At 46.8% G+C, this 16,103-nt stretch overlaps 2 protein-coding genes across 6 annotated transcripts in view; one reads left to right on the forward strand and one right to left on the reverse strand.

Moving 5' to 3' along the window:
- Positions 1-10,323: 10,323 nt before the first annotated feature.
- On the reverse strand, positions 10,324-15,956 carry LOC105492485 (diazepam binding inhibitor, acyl-CoA binding protein). Of its 4 annotated transcripts, XM_071072631.1 has the most exons (5): positions 15,647-15,775; positions 15,218-15,303; positions 14,548-14,665; positions 12,072-12,134; positions 10,324-10,624 (listed from the first exon to the last, which is right to left on the reverse strand). In XM_071072631.1, the coding sequence occupies exons 2-5, from the start codon at positions 15,275-15,277 to the stop codon at positions 10,551-10,553; spliced, it is 315 nt and encodes a 104-aa protein (XP_070928732.1). In that variant the 5' UTR covers positions 15,278-15,303; positions 15,647-15,775; the 3' UTR covers positions 10,324-10,550. The 4 variants fall into 4 exon arrangements, with proteins under 4 accessions (XP_070928732.1, XP_011757978.1, XP_011757979.1 ...); XM_011759676.2 differs by lacking the exons at positions 15,218-15,303; positions 15,647-15,775 and adding an exon at positions 15,801-15,956; XM_011759677.2 differs by lacking the exon at positions 15,218-15,303 and having other exon boundaries at positions 15,647-15,893.
- C11H2orf76 (chromosome 11 C2orf76 homolog) overlaps positions 15,955-16,103 on the forward strand; it is an 80,340-nt gene continuing 80,191 nt past the window's right edge. Inside the window, exon 1 of one of the 2 annotated variants that reach the window (XM_071072627.1) lies at positions 15,955-16,071. The gene's annotated coding sequence lies outside the window, so the exon portion shown is untranslated. Of the gene's footprint in view, positions 16,095-16,103 lie in introns of both variants that reach the window. The other variant, XM_071072620.1, reaches the window with a different exon arrangement.

The raw sequence follows: 16,103 nt of genomic DNA on the forward strand, positions 1-16,103 counted from the left end.
AAGACTCCTGTCTCAAGAGCTGAGCTCCCTGAGTCAGCAATTCTTGTCCCTTTTAAGGACTCACAACTCTAAGGGAGTCCGCGTGAGAGGGTCGTAATTGATTGAGCAAGCAGGGGGTACGTGACTGGGGGCTGCATGCACTGGTAATCAGAACGAAACAGAACAGGACTGGGATTTTTACAATGCTTTTCCATACAATGTCTGGAATCTATAGCTAACATAACCGGTTAGGTCAGGTTACGATCTTTAACTACCAGGCCCAGGGCATGGCACCAGGCTGTCTGCCTGTGGATTTCATTTCTGCCTTTTAGTTTTTACTTCTTCTTTCTTTGGAGGCAGAAATTGGGAATAAGACAGTATGAGGGGTAGTCTCCTCCCTTAGAAAAAGGCATCTAAAGTGACTCCAAAAATGACATAATTTGGTTTATTTGGAACAAAAATTATACAGGAAGCATTGTCAAATACAAAATGGTGTTTGATTTTCTTTGGACTGTATTTGTATAAATGTTATTGGTGTGTGCTCCAAAATTACGGGAAACTTCTATAATTCTTATGTGATTTAGTGTACATTATCAGTAATAATCATAATTGTAAAGTTAGAATTATCGTGTGAGACAGAGGTAACAAATTTCCTTGTCAATTGTGTCTTTGACTATGGCTGCCCTAAAACTTTTTCTCATCCATGGATAATTGTTGTCTTGTTTTGGTCCTCTTTAGAAAGTGGTTTTATAATCAGCTATGAAACTCTAACAGGTGCTCTCGAATGCAGGTTTCTGATAACTTTGGAGATTGTGGCATCAGAATAGAGGAAAACCCTTCAGGACTCATGGAGAGCTAAAACGTTCATGAATATCAAACAGAACAGGAGTTAACTGCATGGACTGAACTAATCTTTTTGACTTTTTGCTTAAAACGTTGCTGATCCTTTGTTTTGTGTTTCAGTCTTGAAACTTTTCTTTTGAGCTATTGACAGCTTTTAACAATTTAGTACACGCCTATGAACAAAATTTAGAGCATATGTTTCTCTCTACCTGATCTCTCCAGAATTTGAAAACTATTTGTGAGTATTCTTTTTTCGTTTTTGTTTTTTGTTGAGACGGAGTCTTGCTCTGTCTCCCAGGCTGGAGTGCAGTGGCGCTATCTTGGCTCACTGCAAGCTCTGCCTCCCGGGTTCATGCCGTTCTCGTGCCTCAGCCTCCCGAGTAGCTGGGACTACAGGCGCTGGCCACCAGGCCTGGCTAATTTTTTGTATTTTTAGTAGAGACGGAGTTTCACCGTGTGTTAGGCAGGATGGTCTCGATTTCCTGACCTTGTCATCTGCCTGCCTCGGCCTCCCAAAGTGCTGGGATTACAGGCGTGAGTATTCTTAACTTACAGCAATACAGTTATTTGCATAAGTGCAATAAGAATCTGTTTTCATTTGTAACAGGACACAATTGGAGAAACTGGTTATTTTACCAAGGCTTTGACTGGAATGGTATGTTTTCCTTTAAGGAATCAACTTTGACTTATGGAGCCAATAAAAGCCCTTGGGGAAACTGGCCTCATACCTTGTCTACACAGTCCCTCTAAAGGGTTTCTGACCTGTGGTTAGTAATGAATGTCACTTTCTGATAGGCCCAGGAGCCCCAGGTTTATCCTGGGACCTGAAGAGGAGAGGAAATTCACCCAACTCATAGGTATTTGTTGATACAAATCTATGGCTGGGCTTGGCTTTTAAAAAGTCTTATCTGAGAGAAAGTTCCATCAAAGCAAATTTTAAAAAGCCTATGTGAAAAATAATTATTCTTGATGTACTTTATACAAATAATCTGGCCAAATATAATAAAGCAAATTGGCCCTACCATGATTTGTCTTTAGTAAAAATGGAAAACTGGCGAGAGAAAAATTATGTTTCAAAAACTATAGTACACCTGTTGTTAGATTCTAGTCTTGCCTAAAGTTTTGCAATTTTTATTATTTTCTACAGTTTTGGCTGAATTCTAATTTTTCCTGGCTATAAGTCTCCAACATGATATTTTTAATTTTTTTCGTCTTTCTTTTCCTTTCTTTCCCAATGTTTTTTTTCTAATTTGAAATCACTGAAAACTAAGCTGTGCTTTCTTAAAGCCCTGTGAACTGAAGCTGGACAACTGAAACTTCAGAAGAAAATAACAGCAACCTATTTACATACATAAGCCACTTTCCAGGATCTTTCTTTTGTTTGTTGTTGTTTTTCTCCCTTCCTCTTTCTATTTTCTCTTCATAGGACAAAGCCACTAATGAGCTTTTGGGACCTACCCATCTAGGAATAAACTGCCCTCCCCATGAGAAATCAGATGCAACCTGAGACCAGAAACTCATGTTCTTTTCAAATGCTTTCTCCAAAAGATGTTAAAAAAGAAAGGGGGGAAAATGTGAAATGAAAATCTTGGGGCCCCCAAATTACTAAGCTAAAGGGAAAAGTCAAGCTAGGAACTGCTCAAGGCAAACCTGCTTCCCATTCTATTCAAAGTCATCCCTCTGTTCACTGAGATAGATGCATATCTGATTGCCTCCTTTGGAAAGGCTTATCAGAAACTCAAAAGAATGCAACCATTTGTCTCCCATCTACCTGTGACGTGGAAGCTCCCTCCCTGCTTCAAGTTGTACCCACCTTTCTGGATGGAACCAATGTACTTCTTACATATATTGATTGATGTCTCAGGTATCCCTAAAATATGTAAAACCAAGCTGTGCCCCGACCACCCTGGACACATCTTGTCAGGACTGCCTGAGGCTGTGTCATGGGTGTGCATCCTCAACCTTGGCAAAATAAACTTTCTAAATTAACTGAGATCTGTCTCAGATTTTTGGGGTTCATACCCACTAGGCTTGATCTGTTTTTCATTACCAATGCCTGCTGCTAAAACTGTTCAAGCACCCTCCCTCTAGGCCCAGGGACGATCTAGCAGGTGGATATCTAGCAGGTGGATATGCGAGACTGTAAGGGTTGGTTTTGAGGGATAGAATTGGTTTAGACTCCAAATCAAGGATGGGCACACAGATGCTCAAACAGCTGGCCGGCTTAGGGACTTTGCCTCCTGGGCCATTATGTGGCCCCTTTTCAATCCATCCCAACCATAAAGAATTTTCTGCTTCTCATAGGCTTAAAAGAGAATTGCCACAAACATCAAGACACCTGTGATGAAGCCTTCTGGGTATAATTGTCCCCAGTTATGGGGTTTATGAAACTAGAGATATGACATAATTTATTGACTACCTTAGGACAAATTTCTAAGGAGACTGCAAAAAAAAAAAAAACAAAAAAAAACCAAAAAAACATTTTGGCACAACAAAAGTCTCTAAGTTCCTTAGCTCAAATAGTTTTACGTTGCTACATATTTAACTGAAAACAAGACTACAGTAGCTCAATTCATATAACTTATAGATAAGCCCATTTTATAACCTTGCTTTTTGGCTCTAAAAGGTTCTAAGGTTGTTAAGTGCCTGCCCACCTCCATTCTCATCTGACCTAGAACATTTAATTGGTTGTAAGTCTTTTGGCTCTAAGTCCCTTGGCAATAGGAGTTCCACCAAGGGACAGAATGGACATGGGGCGGGCAGCCACACCATCCTGGCAATAATATGGGACAAAATAAAAGTTTGGCCATCTATGCTGCCTCTGGCAAATCCCAGCCAAAGGGGAGAAACGAGAAATAATTGTGTTAGGCACTGCTTAGTGTTTTTATAAAGAAACACCTGAGACTGGGTAATTTACAAATAAAAATAAGTTTAGTTGACTCATGGTTCTGTAGGCTGTACAGGAAGCATGGTGCTGGCTGGCATCTGCGCCTGGTGAGGCCTCAGGAAGCTTACAATGATGGAAGGCAGCAAACATGTCACATATGAGAGCAGGAGCAAGAGAGTGAGGAGTGGGAGGTCCCAGACTTTTAAAGCCATCCATGGGGGTCTACCAGCTCCCACCCTCCCCCAACACCCCCCCGCCCCGACCCAATACCTCCCACCAGGCCCCACCTTCCATATTGGGACTCACAGTTCAACATGAGATTTGCAGGGAACACACATCCAAGCCACATCAATATTGAAATCCAAGCTCCCCAACAGAATGAACGGACCCCATTTTGGCCAGGAGGACCCCAGAGAAACCGTGGAAGCTGAGTTCCTGAGCATGATGGGATGGGAGTTCAGACATACCTCATTACAGCCTGTCCCTGGCTAACCACCATTAGGCTGTCTTCCCTAAGAGCTAAACAGAAACCAGCCCTTTCCAAAGACTCCACACTGATAATGTAGATTATCAGCTTATCTTCCCAAGTACGGAACAAAGATGAGATTAATTGTTCCTTCACCCCTCCCTGAGACATCTGCTTCCTCTATTCTCTTTTTCTTCAAATCTTATTTTAGTAAAACGTAGACTTAGTGGGCACTGACTGAGGTCTCACATGTATGTAACCATTCCTCTCACTGCCACCCCGCCCCATCCCCTTTAGGGAAACTGTATAAAAACCTTTAGGGAAACTGTATAAAAACTAAACCTCATGAGAGCCTCTTTGGAAAAAGAAAACCAGCCACAGATCTGTCTATGTGGCTTGTGCGTTTTCCCAGGCACGCTCTCAAAGCTGGCTCAATAAACCTCGATTGATGGGGACGCCTGCCTCAGTCACTCATTTTGGTTATCAACAGCTACGTTAAAAAGAAAATATTTACAGTTTAGGCTTACATTCATTCATTATTTAGCAAGGATACTTACTGAAAACCATACAATAAGAAAACCTGTGGACCAATGATTCCTACTCTTCCAAGGGTTGAGTTGTATCTTAGGCAGCGGGTTGTTGCCAAGAAGGAGGTGGGTTCTCTGCTTGGAGGGGGAGGAGAGGGCCCCCCATGGCACATCTTTTGCACTGCGGTTTATAGCTTTCAGGCAAGAATGAGTCTTCATTTCTAGGGTCTAGCACAGGACAGCCCTGATTTTGGGGTTTATTCTTAGCTATCCCAAGTCCTTTTGAAAGAGAGATTGACTGTGACCACAAAATAAACAGGAGAAAACACGTTCTGAACTTCTCTTCCGTGGGAACTGCAAAGGGCACAGGCCTTGTCTTGCCCTGACTCAGACCCCAATGGCACAACCGTGCAAAAGCCGCCCCCGCTGGTGATGTCTCTTGGCTCATCCTCAACTTCAAATACCTATAATTTAATGTGAAGCACCCTTAATTATGTGGGTACTTCAACTACCCCCTCACCACTTCCCAGCCCAAGCCTGGTTCTGATCAAGCCAGCCAGCCCCGGGGGCTTTCTCCTTCGCCTTCTCTGGCTTTCAATGGACACATGACCTTCTGTTCAGCCCCAGCTTACTGATGAAGAATATGAGGCTTACAGAGGTGACACATCTTGCCCCATGTCTATTTAATCTGGAGGGTGACTGAGTGAAAGCCCTTGCCACTTGAAATTCTGTGGCCTTTCCATGTTGCCTTCTGGCTGGCTCCTGATCCTCAGTCCTGATTTCCAGACTTGTGAATCTCGGAACTATTTGTTTGGGGAGGACATCCTCAGATAACCCCCACCTACTTGTGTGGTTGACCCCTAAATTTCTGGAGCCCTGCTAAGGTGAGGAGCAGCACGGTGCGGCCAGGCCAGGCCAGCCCGCCGGGGAGACCTTTGGGCTGCAAACCAGCTGCTGGTGGGTAGGCACCGCGCTAAACACTGACCCATCTTGTCAGCACTGTGAGGTGCAGATTCTACCCATTCTAGGAACTGTGGCTTCAAGGTGATACATGACTCAGCACTGAGAGACTGAAGTAGGATTCACAAGTCAGTGTGTCACCAAAGCCAGATTCCAGCTAAGATGGACCAGAGGTGCTGTGGGCCCCTCACAGACGAGGGGACGCTTGGTGATGCCCTCACTGCCAATCTCATTTGTGTTGTGAAGTCAGGGACCCTGAACGGAGGGGTCCTCCACTTATTCGACCTCTCACCTGGATGGATGCTGCTGCGGAAATCTATACTAACGATAGTGTGCGCCTGGAGCTACAGATGACCGTTGCCCCGCTCAACCAGAAGAAGGCACTGCATTTAATGTTACTATGGGTTATAAATATCCTCCTCTGTGCCTCAGACATGTTGTATCTATCTAGAAACTCAAGTCTGGGCTGCTTATCTTCCAGAGAGATTAGCCACAGGGGAATGGGGACATTTAGTCTCCAGCTCTCCCTTTCTCCTTTAATACAAATAAAAAGGGGAGTAATAGGAGATACCCCATACTTTCAGTATAAACCTGTAGGAAAACCATGTCCTAAAAATTTTGAGGGTCCATCTAAAACTTTAATTCGGGAAGATTGTGTTAACTCACATGCAGTAGTATTACTCATATGATTTAGTAATAGACTGGGCACCAAAAGGCTATTTAAAAAAACAACTGTTCCTCTGGTGGAAGGGAATGCCTGGAGGCTACTTATTTTATTTCTTATTGGGAGGACGAGGCTCTTCATCTTACTTTGCATAGGAGGTTCAGCTCGTTCTGAAATGGGAAGATAAGGGCATTACCCCCCTTTACAAGGGTATGATATTCTCCATTCTGAGCCCAGAACACCCAGAACTTTGGAAATTGGCTATTGCCATGTACAGACTGCGAGTATGGGAAGGGGAAACTTTTCTGTTATCCCCACTACTGCCCCTCGCATCCGCGATTCTGAACCCCATGATAAATCCCCTTTGAACCCTTTTCCTCTTTTTGATGCCGACCCTCCTTTATGGGACTTCAATTGGCATTATAATTCTTCTCGACCCAGGTATGCCCCTGTACCTCTTCAGCATCCCCAGGCACCTTGGATTGCTTCTTTATGGCGGAGAACATCAGGTGTTGCCACTGTCGCCCCTCTTCCTCAGTATCAACGTAGATTCAAACATTCTGCTTTGTTTACCTCCAGCCTGACAATTCCTATACAGAGTTGTGTCAAGCCTCCTTACACGCTGTTAGTGGGAAATATCAAAATTTGGATGAACAATCAAACTGTCCAGTGCATTAATTGTCATTTATATACTTGTGTTAACTCCCGTTTTGACTTCAGGAAAAGTGTAATGTTGGTTCGAGCTCAAGAAGGAATCTGGATACTGGTAACTTTACCCAGATCTTGGGAATCTTCCCCCTCAGTACATTTAATTGATGAAGTGTTACAACAAATTCTCAAAAGATCTAAGAGATTTGTTTTCACTTTAATCGCTGTGATCATGGGCCTAATTACGGTTACTGCACTGGCCACCACTGCTGGAATGGCATTACACCAATCTATTCAAACGGCTCATTTTGTTAATGATTGACAAGCCAATTCTACCCAAATGTGGAATTCTCAACAGGGCATTGATCAAAAATTAGCTAATCAAATTAATGATTTAAGACAGTCTGTTATTTTGCTTGGAGATCGGGTAGTGAGTCTCGAACATTGCATGCAAATGCAGTGTGATTGGAATACTTCTGATTTCTTCATCATACCATATTCCTACAACAAGACTGATCATTTGTGGGAAATGGTCAAAGGACACCTTCTGGGTAGGGTAGATAATTTACCATTGGACATAACTAAATTAAAGAAACAAATTTTTTTTTCATTTTTTTTTTTTTTATTATTATACTTTGAGTTCTAGGGTACATGTGCATAATGTGCAGGTTTGTTACATATGTATACTTGTGCCATGTTGGTGTGCTGCAGCCATCAACTCGTCAGCACCCATCAACTCCTCATTTACATCAGGTATAACTCCCAATGCAATCCCTCCCCCCTCCCCCAAAGAAACAAATTTTGAAGCCTCTCAAGCTCATTTATCCATTGTGCCTGGAGCTGAGGCGTTACATCAGGTGGCAGAAAGTCTTTCTGGACTAAACCCCACGACTTGGATTAAGTCTGTTGGGGGCTCCACTGTAGTAAATTTTGGAATCATGTTTCTCTGTTTAATTGGCTTGTTTTTAGTGTGCTGGACCAGTCAAAGAATCCTGCGTCAAAACCAAGAGAATGAACAAGACTTCATCGCCATGGCACATTTATATAAAAAGAAAGGGAGAGATGTTGCAGGAAGTCAGGGACCCCGAACAGAGGGACTGGCTGGAGCCGCAGCAGAGGAACATAAATTGTGAAGATTTCATGGACATTTATCAGTTCCCAAATAATACTTTTATAATTTCTTATGCCTGTCTTTACTTTAATCTCTTAATCCTGTTATCTTTGTAAGCTGAGGATGTACGTCACCTCAGGACCACTGTGGTAATTGTGTTAACTGTACAAATTGATTGTAAAACATATGTGTTTGAACAATATGAAATCTGTGCACCTTGAAAAAGAACAGAATAACAGCAATTTTTAGGAAACAAGGGAAGACAACCATGAGGTCTGACTGCCTGCGGGGTTGGGCAAAAACAGCCAAATTTTTCTTCTTGCAGAGAACCTATAAACAGGTGTGCAAGTAGGGAAGACATCACCAAATTCTTTTCCTAGCAACGAATATTAATATTAATACCCTGGGAAAGAAATGTGTTCCTAGGGGGGAGGTCTATAAACGCTGCTCTGGGAATGTCTGTTGTATGCGGTTGAGATAAGGACTGAGATATACCCTGGTCTCCTGTAGTACCCTCAGGCTTAGTAGGGTGGGGAAAAACTCCGTCCTGGTAAATTTGTGGTCAGACAGGTTCTCTGCTCTCAAACCCTGTTTTCTGTTGTTTAAGATGTTTATCAGGACAATACATGCACCACTGAACATAGACCCTTATCAGTAGTTCTGCTTTTGCCCTTTGCCTTGTGATCTTTGTTGGACCCTTATCAGTAGTTCTGCTTTTTCCCTTTGTCCTGTTCCCTCAGAAGCATGTGATCTTTGTTAGGCCCTTATTAGTAGTTCTGCTTTTTGCCTTTTGAAGCACATGATCTTTGTATCTGTTTTACATCTCCTCCCCTTTTGAAACTCTTAATAAAAAACTTGCTGGTTTGAGGCTCAGGTGGGCATTACGGTCCTACTGATATGTGATGTCACCCCTGGTGGCCCAGCCTTAAAATTCCTCTCTTTGTACTCTTTCTCTTTATTTCTCTGCTGGCCGACACTTATGGAAAATAGAACGTATGTTGAAATATTGGGGGCAGGTTCCCCCGATAATTTGTCCCCAACTGACACCCTGTGAGCCAGCCCTGGGTGGTACAAGGACTCCTGTGGGAGCCACAGGAGCAGGTGCAGCCCCAGGCTGCTGGTGCTCTCAGAACTGCACAAACAGTACTTTCTGAGAAACCAGTAAAGTACTTGCTAGTGAGGGGGGAGGGCATCTCCCAAACCGGCTATGACCTAGTCACCTGAGGTGCCTAAAAGTCTCTGTCATCTGTACCTCACTCCAGCTTTGGAAGTGGGACCTCATTGTCTAAGCCACTCTTCCGGAATGAGCTGCACAGTCAAGGGACAGATTTCACACCAGCACCTTACGCTAGCCCAGAGACAGATGTCACTCGCTGTGCCACAGCAGAGATGCAGACTAAGTGGCAGCCAGGGGCCATGAGAGGGAACGTTGTGGAGGGGGACAAACAGGGCCCTCCCGGCCAGTAAGCCCTGGGCTTGGATCCAGTTAAATCACCCCTGAGCCTTCATTTCTTCACTCAAATAATGGGCACAGTAATCCCCATTACACAATATTGAGGTATGATCCCTACCGCAAAGGGTAGTGGGATTGTAAATCCAGAGCTGGAGGGGAACATCTGGCAAGAAGGGTCTAGAGAGCTGTCTCCTTTTCTTCGATATTACTTTTCAACAACCTACCTCCTACGTCCTCCAGAGTCAAGCTCCAGCCTTTCTCCTCTGCAAGCTCCCAGGATTCTTCTCCCTGCTGCCTGCAGAGGACACACGCCTTGCCCACTAACTGTTGCCTAGACAGCTGTCTGTGGCTTCCCCTGGGACTTGGGGAACGCCTCCTGTCAGGTTCACACTCCATTCCTGATGAGGGTTTCTACCCTGGCTCGTGCACTCTGGAATAAGGGACCAGCTGGGCCTCAGACAAACCTCAAACACTGTAAACCCTGCCTCGCACAGGGCCTGGGGCAGGAACATCCCCGACAGAAGTACCTGCAGACTGCGGTCTCAGCCAGCCTGCCTCATCTTCCTCAGTGTGGCTGAACTGGGAAGGAGGTGAGAAAGGCCACTTCTACCATCCTCCTCCTCCCCACAAAGGGCCAGCACACCCTGGGCCAGGGTGCAGGGCAGGACCGCCTGCCTCATACCCTACCAGGTACGCAGCTGAAGCACTACCAGAGGTCTTTAGAGAAAGGAAGCAAGGCTGAGGTCAGACAGAGCAAGTCATCTCAAGAACTCAGATCACTAAAGTTATTTAAAGTAACAAATACACTTTTAATTGATCTCAGATAAAAACTACTCAAGGAAGGTCAGTAATCGTTTTAGCCTCTAATCTGTTAGAGCCGTATGGTGAGCAGCCTTGAGTAGCTGGGCTAACTGGTTATTTTCCGGAATTCCCACCATCCATGGTATTAGAAAAAACAAGGCATTGTCTCAGTTTAGGAGAAACACATGGCCTAGTAACCAAATCCAGTCACTCATATCCCGTATTTTTTCTTTAGCTCTTCTACTTTGTCGATGTAAGCTTTCATGGCATCTTCCTTGGTAGTCCCTGTAAGGAATCGATAGGATTATTTGTCAGGGAGGCAGCGTGGTAGGAAATAAGCAGCTTCCAGAGCCCCAGACAGCTCTGCTGTAACTCTCCGAGGCTCAGTTTCTCACTTATAAAGTTGAGATTCTACTAATTACATGTTGGAGGAGACAGTATCCATGGAACCTGGCCCGAAGTGAATGCTCTATAAGCCACCGTACTCAGAAAGCCTGGTGGGGCTGGCCAAGACCTGTCGCCCATCTGCTGGACATCTGCATCCCCCACCTGTCCCGGGGGTAATGGCCAGTGTAAGCCTCGGGGGAGAGGCGCCACCCTCCAGACGGGCAAGAAACTGTCACCGTGGTGACTTTACTGCTCCTGCTAACTCTCGTGGCTGACATTGGCTTTGGCCTTTTCAGTGTCTCTGGGTTGGGCTCCTATCTCCCAGAGCTGTTAAGCTGGCAGTGAAAAAGCAAAGTCAGGCACCTTCTTCTCCCCAGAGGGAGGCTATGAGAAAAGTTTCAGGAACTCTGAGCAAAAGTGGTTGCTTCTTGGAGGGGAATGAGGCAAATCTTTGTCTTCTTGCTGCAGTAGAAAGGACACGGAAGGTATCCCTCAGAGACAGTGACACCCAGTGTCCTAGATTCTGTGGTGAAGGAGAGAGACCCTCTGGAACTCAGAGCTTGTCGTGAAGCACTGGAGAGTATAGGGCCTGAGGATGGTATGGAAATGTCCCATGAAAACGGCCAGGCAGACGGGCATTCCCTTCCCAGTTACTTGCAGATCCTGGGAGTATGTTTATTGTATCGTAACCCTTTCTGAATTCAAGGATTGCTCATATGCAGAAAGACAGAGGGCTTATTCAGAAACTAGCCAGCAGGAACGCCAATGCTGCCAGGAGTTTTGGTGCCAACTCTTGGGTCTTGCTGCTGCAGGTGGCACGTGATTAAGTACGAGCTTGGATACTTCTTGGCTGCTGGTGCTTAGCATATAATGGCTCCATTCACTGAGCCTATGATGCCAGTGGCAGGCCATGCATTAGCTCATTCCCTTCTTTTATGTACCCTTCTGGCTAGAAGGGAACTGGGGAGGGCCACTGGGGTTAGGAGGTCACCGCCTGGCCTTGTAGGGGAGAGGGAGCTGCAGACAGGAAACCACCCCTTATTCTGAACACATCCGAAGCCCACGCCAACTACATTATTTCCAAAACTATTTTTCAGTGGCCTGATTCCCAGCCCCTCCTCTCTAAATGATACTCCTGCTCAGAGATGGTGCTTTTAGAAAAGGCATAAACAGTGTTAGGAAAAAAAGTAGGTGGCCCAGTTTTTTCCCATTCTGGCACAGCTCAGGCTGGTTTCCCACACGTGCCCCATTGACTTTGTGTCCTCTCCTCTTCCTTTACACTTCATAATGAAGACTCTTTCATTACTGGGTTTCACAAATGAAGGAAATTGATTAGAACAATTACCTTTCAGCTCATTCCAGGCATCCCACTTGGCCTTGCCCGTGAAGTCCAACATCCCGGGCCGTTCTTAAAAACAAGGAAAGAAAAGGCATTAGATCTGGTTTGAATTCTAATGGAGAACTTGATCAACCTTCTTGCCATAAATGCCATCTTCTATTACACCTGTTCCTTCTAGGCTCTCTCATGGGGTTAAATAGGTCTAGTAGAGTGGGTTCTGCCCTAAGAAAACCAGATATACGCCAATCCAAACTTAAAATCTAGAGCAAATAGGAAGAACACTATTCTTATGAAAAGATAACCTTTTTCTTACAAGTTAAGTGACTCCAAAATTTCTCCTTTAAAAAAATTATACTTTAATTACAATTGTTTTTAAAACATCCATTCATATGGCTTAAAATTCAAAAGCGACAGAGGAAAATACTATAAAGTTTCTCTCCCACCCCTGCTCTTAGCTACCCAATTTCTCTCCCTAATCAGTAATGATATCAAGTGTCCTTTCCCATGAACTGTTTATATCCTAGCCCCATTTTTCTACCAAATTGTTAGTCTATTTCTTGCTGCTCTGTGGGCGTTTTCACCGAGGGTAAGGTTTCTTTAAGTTACATGATGACTTTATGCTTATAGACCTGTTATCATCTGCAGTTGGGAAACATACTCACCATCTCCCTGTTGTCCTATTTCACTAACACACCCAGCCCCAAAGCCAAAGGGAACAGCGTCCGTAGCCTGGAGCACTGTGTCTGAGAAAATGTTCCTAAGCGCTTTCAGGGAACTGTTCCCAGGGACAGCTGAAACAAACTGCCCTTGCGGTCATCATCAGGATCCTAGAATAGCACTCCTCGACAGCTCTCTCCAAGCGATGGAAATGGAAATGTACATGTATATTTGCAATGTCCAATTCAGGAGCCACTTGCCACACCAAGTACCTGAAATGACTACTGGGCATCTGAAATGTGGCTCCTGTGAATGAAGACTAAACTTGATTTTATTTAACTATTTTTAGTTTTTTTTTTTTTTGAGACAGAGTCTCGTTCTGTTGACCAGGCTGGAGTGCAGTGGTGCGTCTTCAGCTCACCACAACCTCTACCTCCCCAGATTCAAGCGATTCTCCTGTCTCAGCCTCCCAAGTATCTGGGACTACGGACACGTGCCACCATGCCCAGCTAATTTTTGTATTTTTAGTAGAGATGGGTTTCACTATGTTGGCCAGGTTAGTCTCAAACTCCTGACCTCGTGATCCACCCGCCTCGGCCTCCCAAAGTGCTGAGATTACAGGCATGAGTCACTGCGCTCAGCCTCAGTTAAAATTTATAGAGTCATATGTGGCTACTGGCTATTGTACTAAACTATTGTGTTTGGACTGTCATGTTTTATAATCGTGTAATAGGGCTGTATAGTACAGCCCTAGAGAGCCAATGATACCTCTTTGATCAGTAAGTGAAAGATTCCCATGCCAGTCTATCTAGACTCATGTGAAAACCGGTAACTCTAGTACCAGCACAGGCCAGTCTCTGTGAAAACACTGTCAGAAAAGCATCTCAGCACCTCTGGCCTCCTCCACTTCACCTTTCCTTCCCCTCCCTGGAAGGACAGAGTTTATGAACTCACTGTAAAACCCATCTTCGCCACAAGACCTTCCTCAACTAAGTGCTCCATGTGAACCCCAGGGTTTGATTTGGTACTGCCTGCGATCTGTCATTCTGGGTGCCATTTCCTGCTTCTAGCTGGCTGACAGCCAGCCCACATGCTCCATCTTCCACCCCAGCTACTGTGGAAATGGGGACCATGCTCACTTTCCTCCTCAACAGGGGCAGGGGAGACCTCCCGTCTGTGCTGCCATGACAACCCTGAGTCCTTGCACAGAATGCACTGTGCTGCTGCCTCAGTATCCACCCATGTTTCAGGGACTTAGGGACAGAATGAAACCTGCCCAAGGTAGGAAAGACGTTATTACAGAACATGATAGTCCAAAGTACAGCCTCAAAATCTGCACCAAGATTTTCGGACAGGGAAAAAGTTGTCATCAGGAAGGCACAGACTTGTTAGCGAAATGCTCTGACCTGGCCCAAGGAACCAGGTGCTTCTCTGCTCCTGACATCAGGCTTGGCCAGGCTGTCAAGTGCTCCACCTTTGATCCTGCCCATTTAGGGCAGAAGCTGAACGGCTCAACAATGATGCCACTGAGCTGAGAGCCTACAGCAAGTCTTTTCCAAGCTGCAGCCTTTGCTTCTTCCCTAGTGGAGAGGAGCTGCTGGTGATAACCAGTAAAGACCTTCTAAAGCCAGGATTTGAATTCTGCTACTACTGGAGACACTGAGAATCCGGAACACCGTCTTTTCCAACCCAGGAACCATCACCATACCCCAACTGAAGAGTAGGGCCTCAGGCAGTTTGAGAGTGAAGTTCCCAGGGACTTCCAGTCTGGGCTGCTGAGCCTGCTTTGATGAGAAGAGGCCCTCCCAACCCCCGCTCCGCATACCTGTATTTATGTCGCCCACGGTTGCTTGTTTGTAGCGGCCATAGATGAACAGCATCTCATCATCGGCTGGCTTGGTCTTAAGGCGCTTAACCTCCTCTGCAGCTTTCTCAAACTCAGCCTAAATGGAAGGGAGAGGAGAAGACTGAGGGCCTCCTCTGGGTGGGAGAGGGTAGGAGTCCTGCTGTGGCCTGAACAGAGTCCAGTTACAGGGATGGAGAGGTGGGAAAGGTGGCACCCTTCGGGCAATGCAGCCCCTGAAGTGTGTCTGCCCCACCCTGCCCCAACAGGGCAGCTAGAAAGATTCAGCAACACAAGAAGGGGAAGCCCCTCCAGTTCACTCATTCAATCGAAAACCCTGTATCCAGCGCTCTCACAAACGCAGGCATCAGGTCTGGAAATACAGCAGTGAAGAGGGCAGGCCAAGCCTTTGCCCGCAGTGGGTGTCCACCCCACGGGAGAATAGGCAGAAGCAGCGCGGCCAACTGCCTGGCCACCACCGTGCCAGGCACTAGGGAGTGGCCGGGGTTTCAGCTAAGCCCTGGCCTGGGGACAGAGGCGGCACAGCATGCTGGAAACCTCTGAAAGGGGACAGGGCATAAGTGCCCCGGTGTCAGCGCCGGAGCCCGTTGGTCCCCTCCCTCCCCCTGGGGCCTGGGCATTCAACACTGACCTCTGTCCCAGTGCCCGGATTGGCAGAGGCAGGCGGGAGGGGCCAGAGGTCGCCCCACATAGCTTGGTCTCCGATAAGGGTCTACGCTGGAGGGAAGGGAGGGGTCCCTGGGTCACCTCTCCCCGCCCGCGATTCTCCTCGTCCCGCACTCGGAGAACCCGGCCCCGTACTTCCCCTGACCTCCAAGCTCCCGTCCACGGCCTCCTCGCTTCCCCACTCCGCCGCGACGTCCCGCCCTGTGCTTCCGGATGGGGACTGAGTCTCCTCGCTCCTCCAATCCGTGCAACCCCTTCCCCCATCTTTCCATCGAGCACCCTCGACTCCCACTCCTCTCCCGCTACACAGCGAAGTCCACCCCATGGGCAACTTTCCGGCAGTTGCGGGGTGGGCAGCAGAGTTAGAAATCCCCAAACGGAAAATCCCGCTCACAAAGCTCTGTCCAACGAATCAGGGCTGGGCATGGGTCCAGGAGGAACTGCGGGGCACGGAAGGAAAGAGCCCGAGAGTTTCTGGCTGCCGGGTGAGCCACCAACAGGCCTCCAGCCCGCTGAACCGTCCCAGCCTGGCTGTGCACGCGCTGTACCTGAGACATCCTGGCCGCCTTGCAAGAACTCCAGGGAGACTGCGGAGGCGGCGAGGACCAGGAAACGATCGCTCAGACTGCACTGGCAAGCGCTTTCAGAGGCGCGGTTCACTCGCCCCAACCCCGCTCGGGCGAGCACCGGAAAGCCAATCAGAAGCCAGCTCTGTGCTAGGGGCGTGCCCAGCCCCCGCCGCGGCGCCAGCCCCGCCCGAGCCCACGTGGGACTGCTTGCGCACGCGCTGGGAGTAGCCGAAGGGGACGCCGGGAGCAGGTGGGGACCACGGAAGTAGAGCGGTTAGTTTT

This window comes from Macaca nemestrina, chromosome 11 (assembly GCF_043159975.1).
Source record: "Macaca nemestrina isolate mMacNem1 chromosome 11, mMacNem.hap1, whole genome shotgun sequence".
In the NCBI taxonomy this organism is placed as follows: Eukaryota; Metazoa; Chordata; class Mammalia; order Primates; family Cercopithecidae; genus Macaca; species Macaca nemestrina.

Coding starts and splice junctions, on each gene's coding strand:
- LOC105492485 (XM_011759674.1), bottom strand. CDS start 15,577: ATGGGGTGGACTTCGCTGTGTAGCGGGAGAGGAGTGGGAGTCGAGGGT. Junction 14,666..15,397: donor CCGTGGACGGGAGCTTGGAG/GTCAGGGGAAGT, acceptor CCTTCCATTTAG/GCTGAGTTTGAGAAAGCTGC. Junction 10,625..12,071: donor TGCCTGGAATGAGCTGAAAG/GTAATTGTTCTA, acceptor GATTCCTTACAG/GGACTACCAAGGAAGATGCC.